Source organism: Oreochromis aureus, linkage group 16 (genome assembly GCF_013358895.1).
Source record: "Oreochromis aureus strain Israel breed Guangdong linkage group 16, ZZ_aureus, whole genome shotgun sequence".
NCBI lineage: Eukaryota > Metazoa > Chordata > Actinopteri > Cichliformes > Cichlidae > Oreochromis > Oreochromis aureus.
The window spans coordinates 17,977,656-17,989,999 of NC_052957.1; the positions used below are offsets into that span (position 1 = coordinate 17,977,656).

The following is a 12,344-nucleotide window of genomic DNA, read 5'->3' on the forward strand; positions in this document are numbered from 1 at the left end:
TATTCAAAGAGATGTTCCTTATACACTAAATGGAGACAGAAAGCTTCACTGTACAAAAGCAGACAGGACTCAATAGCTTAACAGTAGCAATTTGTTCAACAGCCTCACAAAATTGGAGTTTGAAATGTGTAAAATACAGACACCTAAATCGACAGGTACAGTACACTATGAAAACACTTGTAGTCAGGTAAGCACTGATTGGCCCCCACTCCCCCCACCCCCACTCCCCCCCCCCCCCCACCCACCCCCAAACGTTCACGGCAGTCAAAGACACATATTTCACTTGAACACAACAAGTCACAAACTCAAAAAGAAAAGACATACAAAGCAGATGGTTTTTGGTTACAATGCGTGTCTGAACACCTCTGTGGGTCAAATTAAATCAGCTCTTGGTCATTTGATCTGTGATATCATCATCACCCCTGGCAGGTGAGAGAGAACGGGATCACCCCACCTGTCAGTTACCAGAGTCCCGGGGGTCGAGAGCACAATCTGACCCTCCACACTCCTGGCTGATGACAGAGCTGTGAATGAGACTGCTTGACAGGGACTTGGGCCTGAGCTCGCAGGTCAGGTAGGAGGGCTCCTCCAATTCTGTGTGCAGTGGGGAGCACTGGCCATCTGGAGGGCCATAGGCACTGCTGTCTGAACCCCCGTCCCTCACTTCTTTGGACTCTTGGTTGGCCAAGTCCGGGGGCACGCTACTCTTGGTGGGACTACTAGACGCAGATGGACTCTCCTGGAGCGGTGGGCTTAGTGCACGCTGCGATTTTAAGTAAGGTTTGACATTGGCCACAAGGATTGTACTGTCCCGCTGTTCCTTTCCAAACGTGCTGAGGGTTTTTCTGCTGTTGCAGCTGATGGTGCCATAAATCTCTGTCTCTACCATGGCATCCATTCCCACAGGGATGAAAAGGTTGGTGCGATTATCGGCGCTGTCTGCTTGGCTTCCTACCCGTAACTTTGGCATCCAGCATCTGTCAGAATGTCCCAGTGCACGACATTCATCGGTGCAGTGGACTGATTTGTCTTGCTCTGTAAAAACAGTTAAACATTTTGTTATTGGACCATGCTGGGGTGAGTAAAAAAAAAAAAATAGAAGATGATGTAGATGGCATTTGAAGGATGAGCAGCAATAATAAAACGCCACAAACGGATGCAAATTTTGATGCTATTAAAAACCAGCTCATAGCTAAGTATCTTTGTTGATATAGAGTATGTGTCACCAGACATTTTCAGAATAAATAGCAACAGCAGCTTATTGAGACAGCAAATGTGAGGGTTTGAATTTAGCAATGCATGTTTTTCATTCTAAAAACTGCTTACGATGCAACCTTAAAGTACTGATACACAAAAAAGTCATATAAAAAAAGTTAATTTTACTCTTTTCTTTTTCCGTTATTGTGCCAAATGAATGATTCGTCCTATATATGAAATCTTTTCGCTCTGCTATTCTCAACAACCTGTGTAGGTGTTTCCTGGAAAATATCATCTGGTGCAGAGGAAGTGATGTTTTTTTTTCATTTACATTTCCATCAGAAGACGTTTGTGTGAAATAAACAAAAAAAAGATAGAAAAACAAGCCTGAATTTGCATGACTGCATTCACCATTTCTGACCAGAAAGTTTTGAAACACTCCGTAGTTGGGATGTTGTTCGACATTGTGCGGGCTCATTATTTTCATTTTTGTGTATTTTTTTCTAAAACTTCAAAAGATGGAATGTTTGGGAGGGAGTTCAAAAACTGTCATATTAACACTAAAATAATATATCCAAGTCAGTGGATTTTAGTTTGATTGTGGAAGTGCCATTTGACCTTGAGTGTTTCTTTTATTTATTTTAAAGGACTCTGGTGCATAGCCAGGGGCTCATTGGCACATTTTCATCTTTTTTAGTGGATGCATATTGTGAACTGAGCTGTTCTCTGAACACTTGTGGACCTCTGCTGTAGTAAACAGTCATCAACAAGCTCCCTAAACAACTGTCTTTGGACGCTGGCTAAAATTAAGGTTAAATCTTTCTCATAAGCTTCTTTTAAAATGCCAAACAATAAGCTTTAAATATAATCCACACTGAAAGTATTGAGTACTGGTGATTTAAGTGGTCCGCTGGATATTCCATGGCTGCAGTAGATTCTGCTTGATTGGCTGATGCGGCACACCACAACACAGGACTGCACAACGTGTTCATGGTACTAAATGTCAGCAACAAAGGAGAAATGGACAGCGCTCTATATTTGGGTTGTAAATCCATCGTTTACATTTCACACCACACCCAGCCCTGGAGGGGTACAATAAGCACACAGAAAGCAACACGTACCACGGAGCCAATTTCCATGGTGTAATGATGTAGAAGGTGTTGTTTTTCCTGACGCCATTACACTTTGCTATTGAAATTAATTTGACAATGATGCAATGAGATGTCTTGCATGTAGCCACATGAATAAAAATGTCAAACACGTCTTTGTAAATTGACGGTAAATCCTACTTTTCTTTCATTTGCTATACATGAAAATCAAACTGCAATTTAATCTGTAAAACTAATATTTCAAAGAATCCTCCAATTGTTCTGTTGACTGATTAAACTTATCTAAAAAAAATACGTTTTCATTTGTTGTGATTACTTTGAGGTTTTAAAGGTACCCTTTCACTAAATATACAAAGAAATTCAAACAATGAATTGATTAGTATTTGATTAAATATTTACATGTTGTAGATCCCAGAAAATTGATTTTGTTTACTTGGGGATAGTGTTTTCCGTTATCTCCAGACGAACAGAATCAACTTTCTGGCATTTCCTTACCTGGATGACTGAGCATGCATCAAGACATAGATGGCTTGTACGCTTATTGTTGAATGGGGGAGACATTAATACAGATTGGGACACAAACAAAACAGGACACAAACAGCGCTAATACAATCTTGTCACATATGATGTTAAATCTTCACATCATTCCGCTCTCATAAATAAAAAATCACTTTCCTGCAACTAAAATTCCAATCAAAACTTGTATTTCATTTATATAAATAACTGCAATATTTAATTCACATGATTTGATGCTACTCTGATTAGCTAGATAAGACTCCTCTATCTTGCTCACATGCCATTCTGTGGAGCAAATGAGTAACCCTGAATGAGGCACTTGATCTCATTTTGAAACCCGGCTTTGATGAGGATGGGAATACACAGCCTGGAATAAGAGGAAGCTCCACATGAACGCGTTCATCCTAGAAGAGGTGGAGAGATCCTCCTTTTCAAAGGCAACAGTACCTTCCGCATAAACTGGCCTCGACCAGTTTGCTGGAGGATACTGAACCGCAAAGAGGAAGTTCAAAATTTAAAAAAAAGATACGTCATCTATGCCAAAACCCCCAAGAGCAGTAAAAAGCAGCACCATGTGCCACACAGCCAGTGGAAGCTCATTTGCAAAGTACATGCCACAATTATCACATACCGCTGCTCAAGTATACGAACACCAATACACCCACACATAGCCATAGGATATAATGGAACTGTTATTTATAAGGACTGGGCAGATTTAAATGGGGTTGTTAATTTACATAAGAACTGTTTTACAGATTCCACGTCTGCAAAAATGTTGAAGGGAAAGATTTTTACTTTTTTTTCCCAACAAATGTTAAAATGGCATTCAGTGTGCTACAGATTTCTTGAAAGGGCAACAGTCATTTCTTTGTAACGTTGTGTGTGTTTTATGTGCAAAGTAAAGACTTTTGGGAATAATAGGTGTAATTTTAAATCATGTCATCTCCTAATTGTATATGAGATGTGACTTTTGTCTGTTTGTATAGGCCAATGTTTCCACATTGAGGTTTTCTATACAAAGATCTCGCATCAAAATGAGCATATCAAATCAAATCACTTTTATTGTCACATCACATGTGCAGGTAGACTGGTACAGTACATGCGAGTGAAATTCTTGTGTGCGAGCTTCACAAGCAACAGAGGTGTGCAAAAATACAATAACATAAAACAAGCAAAATATAAGAATGGCTAAATCTGAGAGTAATAAATATATGTACAATATAAGAGTGTATGCATAAACACAGACCTTGCAGATTTCACTAAATGAAAACCCCACCTTTTACCTTTGTGTGCTGCTAGTTGTTCTGCTGCTATTCCCAGCTAAGTAAACATAACAAACATTGTATTTATATAAAGGATTGAAGATTCTTTATATAAATGTGTGATGTGAGACGTGCTCTGAGAAGAATTAAACCAGTCAGTGCACAGCTAATGCACACAGACTCACATTTTCTTAACAGATAGCTCTAATAATTAGTCCCATGATCTGGCAATTTTGATCTTTTTATGATCTTTTTTTTATATTTTGCTTTTTAAATTTTTTTTATTTATTTTTATATAAGATATAAGCGTAACATGTGCCTTGTCAAGTTTTCTCAGGTCAATGATCATCATCAATTGTGCTTTTACAGTTTTTATTAAGTTGCATGTGGCCTGTCAGATGCAAGGTAAACAACAGAAACCTTTGTGATTATTGTTAAAGCTGTATCTAAACAGTAGAAATAAAGTCTTCTCTTGGTCGCTAACATTAGTACTGGGTCAGTACGATGTGTAAATGTATCTTTGAAAACACAAGTAGATGTTGACAAGCCATAGCAACTCTTAGATTTACTAAACAAATTTTTATTTCTGGGTTTCAGGCAGCAATGGTTTTTTCCTCTCATGCTGGAGGTTGTAAGAACTTATGTTACGTTCTTAGCATAAACTATTATGGCGCTTTGTCAGGATTCAAAATATGCATTTGCTCAAAAAGCATCTTACAAGAGAGAACTAAATTATGGCTTTGATTTGGCATAACTGCAACACAGATCCTGCATATTGTAAGTGCTATACGCTTTGATGCATCTACACCCCAGATTACAGTTCTGTGCCCCGTGCATTTGTGTTTCTCCGTCTTCTTTTCTCCGCCACAGAGAAAAGTATTTTTTATGCACAGATACACAAGGCCAGAACAATAAGCATAAGCAAGGAGAAGCAGGGAGATGCTGAATTCATTTCCATGCTGCCTATCACCAGTGCGGAGGAGCAAGCAGATGATGCTGATGCAAAAGGATGTATGTGCTTAGAAGGTACACCAACAACAGAGTAAGGTATTTTTGCAGTTTGCACTATTGTATGGTGCTAGAAAACCCAGAGTAATTGAAAGACATGTTTATATTATATAAGATTAAATTGTTACTCAGATAATACTTTACATTATAGACCTCTCTGCTTAGAATGTATTACCAGCATGTAAACATTGTATATATGGCATCTGTGTAGTTTTAAGCATATATAGGCTCATACACATGAGCTTATAGTGTCTATCAAAAGCTATAACTTATCCTATCCTGCAATTAAGATTATGAAATAGTTTATATTACTACAGTTATAATATATATGTGTTTAGGGATTTTGCAGTCTCCACTTGGGTGCCCAAAAGAGGAGTTATAGCTTAGGACAAGCATATTAATTAACAGCTGAAGTGCATTAAAAGGCATATATTAACTGTTTATATTGTCTGTATGATTCGGAAGGTTAAGCTATCCCCCCCCCTTTTTTTTTGCAATTTTGTAAACTGCACAAAAAGGACATGTTGTTCAGTTTTATTGTCCTACTCTACAGGTTTTTCTATAACACACAATATATACATAGGAAATTAACTAGGCACACTAGCTTGTATAGCAGTCCTGTTAGTTGTTGTGGGATTTTGATAGTTTAAAACAGGCTAAATGAAGTGGGAGTGCCTTCATCTGCTCTGCCTGCTCTCCATTTTACATTTATCACTGAGTAAAATTTTGTTAAATGCGTGCTCTGAAACGACGGAGCACCTTTATGTATTCTGCTGCTGCATTTACACCGCCACATAACAGAAACATGACAAAGTGACAAATAGCTGTGATCTTATGGGCAACTGTAGAATGCAACAATAATGTGTTCTCAAAAACAAAGAAACTGCCTGCCCATTATAAATAGAATCAGAGAAAGCCTAGCAACATACCCACTGTGCATCTGGTGTCTGTGAGAGTGAATAAATATTCAGAGTGCATGATGGTGGAAGCTGCACAGGTGCATATATTACCTGTATCAAAGCAGCCAGGAGACTAGAGGGATGGTAAAGGTAAAGACATAAAAGCAATACTACTTAACCCGCAAGCTTTTGTGTTGGTGCATTTGGAACTAAAATTCTGAGGTGTCTCCATTTTGGATAATAGCACTATCTTGTCTAAATCTGCAAAACAGTGGCTTTGTTGTTCAATAAATGTACCTGCATGTTTGTGTGGTGTGTGTTTGTGTGTGTGAGAGAGAGAGACAGTGAGAGACAGAAGGAGTATGTGGGTTGGAGGGTGTTTTGTGTGTGTGTGTGTGTGTGTGTGTGTGTGTGTGTGTGTGTGTGTGTGTGTGTGTGTGTGTGTGTGTGTGTGTGTGTGATCACGTCTAAGGCATAATGCATAATGTAGACCTTCCATCTTGTAGTCTGCGGACAGTGACACCATTTAATGTTCAACTGACCAACCCCAGGAGAGAGAACAGAGTTTAATCCAACCATTAGTTTTGCCTTTTAACTGCATTCCTCACAAGCAAGCAGGGAAGCCATTAGCAAAACATGTTGATATTAAAAGCAAAGCCCGACTTCATCGCTTTTCTCTTATCTTACAAATGCAGGTCTATAAATTAACTGACATTCCTGTCAAGCGAAGCGTCAGTGCTGCACTTGTAAGTAATCAGTTTTGCATGTACAAAACATCTCCTTCAATATCTCTTCATGTGATTGGCCTTAGAACTTGGGTTGAATCAGATTCAGAAATGTGCTGCAAAAAAAGTGATTGAATTTACACCTCCCACAGAGTCAAGTTTGGTCTACCATAATTCCTCATAGCACGCACACACACACACACACTCACACTCACACATATATAAAAGTGAGATAGATCGAGAGAGAGAGATTCGCACATCCTTCTGGCAGCCGCAAGAGTGTTTCCATCTCTGCCCTCCTGAGCATGCTGCAAACAAACAGTACATAGCAATGTAAATGGTGTGGAAAGTACTGCACAGGGACATGATGACCACAGCCATTCTCTTCCAAGGTGCAGACAAGGAAATGAGAAACATCACCACTTCACTCAAGTCCCCCATTATCTTTTATCTTACCACTGAGAGTTGCTCTCATATTTTCAGTTTATATCCACAATAGCTAAATATATCAGACCCTATCAGGTCAGCCAGGTTGAAACAGATTGACAGTCATCTATGATTATACTCCTGGCAGCGCCGATCGTTTCAGATTTGTGAAATAAAATTTAACATTTCTATTTTCAGTCGGAAAGCAGGCTCCTCTCAAAACAGTGCAACCACAGCAAAACCAATAACAGCTGAGTCTTTCCAAGCAAAAGGTGGAAACTCTCTGTCGTGTTGCACCATAAATATCTGTCATTTTGCACCGCAAGTGCCGATCATGTTTTCTTGTCTCTGTCATCTTATTCAGGACATGTATGTGACAAACCTGTATTAAAATAATGACATGATCAAAGAAAGGCACCTACGGAGGTACACTTTGCCATGCATATGAGGTGGTTTGATAGCTAAATCAGACAGAAGATGTTTGCAGTTTCTACCTTCAGCCAAGGAACACTTTTATCCTTTTAAACTATCATCTGCCTTCCTCTCTGGTGCCTTCATGTCATCTTTGAAACACAGCTCAGGCTGCACGCAAGTTAAAGTGGAACTGCAGCTACAGCATCTAATGACAGTTCAGCTTCTTGACAGGAGAAGTGGCTGCATTGGCTGCACCCCCAAAATGGTAGACCCCCACTTAAAGATCAGTGAGGTGCATGCATGTTCCCACTGGATAAACTATAAATAATGTCTAGTGCAAGAGTCCGATAGGCATCTTTAAGATGTCCACTCACCCTGCTCAAAAGGCTGGCCATTAACTGCTGTTGCTTTCATCTTGAGGGCCTCCCTGGCAGACGTGTCGCAGTGTGAGCCTTTATTAGTATCCTGGTCACTATCAGCTTGGTCACTATCACCATGGCCACTGTCTCGGAGGCTTGCTCGTTCTGCATCCTTAAATGTTGAGCTGCAGCAGAACAGGAAGAGGACAAAAAGAAAGAAAAAAAAAGAACTTAACTTACCTCTTAACTCCTGTTTGATAGCCATAGTCAGCTGACTTGATACAAAAATGAAGAAGCTAAATGCACTGGTCAGGGCGTTTTTGGCTAGTGCTCTTACCTTTGAACAAATGGCTGCCTGCTGCCAGCATAATTGGGCTCTGAGGGAAAATTTTCGGTCTAAAAATGAAAGGGAAATAATATTTTACATTGACCATGTTAAAATTTTAATTGACAGCCCAAGTAACATGAGATTAAGACAGGAAAAGAAATTCCCTTATCCAGTTTTTAGATTCGAATTTCTTTACTCTAGCACGTGGAAAATCTGCTCAAGAAAATCTGCTGAGCACCTGGCAGTGACGAAATCATGAGAGGAACAAATCTCCATTGTGACCATATGTACTCTCCCTTGGCGAGGCGAAGAGTTAAGCATTAGCCACTGTCATCAGCATCCTTTCCCCCCTATCTTGACAATAATGTGTTTGTGTTGATCACACCCACATACTCTAGTGACTGGTGACAGTGCCAGGCCTTGTCATCTGCGTTATCATCTCCGAATGAGACTGTCTGTGAGACTGTCCTAGATATTTACATCGTTTACAACACATAATTCTGCTGTGCTAAACTGCACTACAAGCCGATGCTGTCAAATTAGCATGTTAGCTGGCTCGTGTATTCAACCCTGCCGTCTCTACAAGGCATGGCTGGACCCTATTAATGGCCTTATCGTGCCAACTTTGGATACGGGCTGGTGGATCTGGCCCATATTTGCGGGGAGCGAAAAATGCGATTGTAAGGTTATGCTGTGTGCATCTCGCTGTCTGGTGCACATTGGTTCAGTAATGTGATCGGACAAGCTGCTCAAACACCTGTCCAATCCCACATTTCAGGCAAGGTTTTGTTTTCACTCTATAGCAGCAGATCTGGCAGGGTCACAGCAGCCTTGTTCAAGACTCACACTGTTTGCATGTCTAACTGAGAGTGCTTTCTGATTATGAAGACCAACTGTACCATTTTCCAAGAGAAGACTTAAGATTGAGCAATTTCGAAATGATTCTCAAATACTGCTATGGATAAAAAAAAAAGAGAAAAAACTCTCCTCAGTGAAATGCCATTTGAAGCACACGAATACGATTCAACAGTAAGTTGCCGTATCACACTTTATATGCAGCGAATGATTCAGAGCATCATAACAGGGGGAGAAAAAGTGAAAATAATGATGTCTGCTCACAGTGACAGAGTTTCTCTTTTTTTCAGTCGATTACTTTTCTTTTGTCAGATCAGTATGGCTAAGCAGTGTGTACAGATAAGCAAGAATAAAGGGCAGATAAAGAACACAGTGCAGCATCCTTCTTACCTGTATCACTGACATCCTATTCGCTGGAGTGTCTGTGCTAAGCCCGGCAAAGCTGGAGTGGCAACCTGCCCTGGGGACTGTCAGGCTGTTTGGGGTGGTTTTCAGGTACATGACCTCTGACCTGGGCAGTGTGAGTGGCAGGGGGCTCTGGTAGTCAAAACAAATTGGCGAGGTGATGAGAGACGGGCTGCTCACCACGTTCATTCGACTCGCAGAATCTCTCTCCTCCATCTCACTTTGAACCAGCATGATGTCACTCTTGTTGATCCGTTTCTTTTTCCCCTTCCCCACTGGAGGATTGGAGTACTCAGCCATGCGGCAGTTATAATTCCCAGCCTCCTTATCTTGATGCTTGGACTTGACAGCGATGGCGGTCATGACTGCTAAGAGCATGACAGAGATAATGCAAAGGGTAACTATGAGGGGCAGGGACACATCCCAGTGCTGCTGTTCCCCACTCGCGCTGGATCCCCCTCCTGTTGCTGTGTCTGTGTTCGCCTTAATGATCAGCTTAGCCACGGCAGATAAGGGGGGCTTGCCATGGTCAGTTACCTTCACCACCAGCTCAACCACTGGGGCAACCTCCTCCCAAAGAGCATGGGCAGTTCTGACCTCTCCGCCCACTGGATCCATCTCAAACAGGTGGTCATCGTTTCCCTCTGTGATCTCATAGGTCAAATGTCCACTTTCTCCATGATCATGGTCTACTGCTTTCACTGTAGCCACAATGTATCCAATACCTACATTTCTAGGCACCGGGATTTCCGCTGTATCGTTCTGAAGAAGCGGTAAAATAATAACCGGGAGATTGTCGTTGACGTCGAGAACACTGACTCTAACTGTAGAAGTGCTCTCCATGTGAGGTGATCCTCCATCTTTAGCCTGAACTTTGAACTCAAATGATTTAGTTTGCTCATAATTGAAAGAGCGGGAGGCATATATGGCTCCATTGGTGGGATTAACAGACACATATGTGTAGACTGAAACATCTCCTATATGTGACGGAAGAATGGAGTACGTCACTGTCCCATTTCGACCCACGTCTGGGTCGTGGGCCAAAACGGAGCCCAAATACTCCCCCGGGATGTTGTTCTCAGGCACCTGTAGCACATACACTGCTTTTGTAAAGCGTGGTGCGTTGTCATTTTCATCCAAGATTTTTACAGTAAATGACCTAGTGTAATTCAAAGAAGGGATCCCATTATCTCTGGCTACAATTGTTACATTGTATTCATCTTTCATTTCCCTGTCCAGAGGTCTATCAGTGAGCAGTGTATAAAAATTGTCATTGTTTTCTTGCAGTCTGAAAGGTACATTTCCTAGTACCCGGCACTGAAGTTGACCATTACGGCCGGAGTCTTTATCTGTCACTCTGACCAGCGCTATGACAGATTCTGGAGGCGCTGCCTCGCTGATGGCTCCCTGCCGGACAGAAACAAAACTAATTATTGGCGAGTTGTCATTTTTGTCAAGCACTTTGACAGTAATTTTACAGTGGCCTGGTATCGGGTTGGGCCCCAGATCCTTAGCCTGCACATCAAACTCTATGATTGGATTCTCTTCATAGTCAATCTCTCCCTGGACCTTGATGACGCCAGTATTGGGGTCGATGGAGAACAAATCTTGTATTCGCTCAGATGCATATCCAGTGAAGGAATACACCACCTGCCCGTTACTTCCTTCATCTTGATCAGTGGCGTTCAAATCTATAAGTACTTTTCCAGGGGGAGAATTCTCTGGAATCTCTAAAACATAAGAGGATTTTTCAAAAACCGGGCTATTGTCATTCGAATCAGTCACTCTGACATTGATCTGCATGGAGCCCGATCTTGGATACTCCCCTCCATCTATTGCTGTGAGAAGGAGGGTGTGATGACTCTGATCCTCCCTATCCAGAGGTCTCTGAACCACCAGCTCCGGATATATAGTCCCATCGCCTCTCACTTTTAAATCCAGAGAAAATGTATTGTAATCATCTCTTGTGACCTGGTAGGTCTTTATCCCATTTTCCCCAGAATCTGAGTCATGTGCAATAGTGAGAGGAAAGCGTGTCCCAGCAGCTGCGTTTTCTGAAATATCAATATTGACATGATCTGAAGGGAAACTGGGCGAGTTATCATTTATGTCCTGTATATCAATCTTGATCATGCATATTTCCTTGTCATTTGCAAACACTTCCATAGACAGCTGGCACTTTGGGTTACGCCTGCATAATGTCTCCCTGTCAATCCTTTGTTTGGTGAAGATTAGTCCACTCTCCGGGTCAACATCCACCAGATGTGGTGCTGAATTCTCCAGTACTCTGAAGTTTGATTTTTTCCCTCTCTCCATGGTCCCATATCCGGCATCTTTTGCTATATTACCGATAACAGTTCCAGGTCCTTGCTCCTCCGGGACAGAATAATTGAGATTTTTCAATGTCAGGGCTTTAACCCACAGCAGTAAGAAAACGGGTACAGAGAGACGCATCCCTTCAACCTGATCCGCAGTAGTGGCAGAGAGAAAAAAAAATCCTCGTTGACTTTCAACCTGTTGATTACGGCAAACCTAGACTACTAAACCCGAACCCGGCATGTGGTTGACGCCGATCTCTGGCTAATTAGGTACTAAATCGATGCGTGAACCGCTACCTCTTTTTAAATTGGTATTTTAACCTCTTTCATATGCCGCTCGGCTATGATGAACTCTTTCTGTAAACAAAGATGACCGCCTGGCGATACCTGATGTATGAATTAAATATCAAATTCAACATCGTGTACGAGAAATGCTTTGGGTTTTTTTCGTTGTTTTTTTTTTTTCTCACGGGGGGGACTTAATGAATAATCGATGACTATAAAGTATTAATATTCCCTCCTG

At 41.3% G+C, this 12,344-nt stretch overlaps 1 protein-coding gene across 1 annotated transcript; it reads right to left on the bottom strand.

Annotated features, from left to right (window-relative positions):
• Window positions 1-331: 331 nt before the first annotated feature.
• On the bottom strand, window positions 332-11,957 carry LOC116319322 (protocadherin-17-like). Its single transcript, XM_031738616.2, has 4 exons — window positions 9,489-11,957; window positions 8,253-8,311; window positions 7,931-8,100; window positions 332-1,035 (listed from the first exon to the last, which is right to left on the bottom strand). Exons 1-4 carry the CDS (start codon window positions 11,955-11,957, stop codon window positions 458-460), a joined length of 3,276 nt encoding a protein of 1,091 aa, XP_031594476.1. The 3' UTR covers window positions 332-457.
• Between the last annotated feature and the right edge of the window lie 387 nt (window positions 11,958-12,344).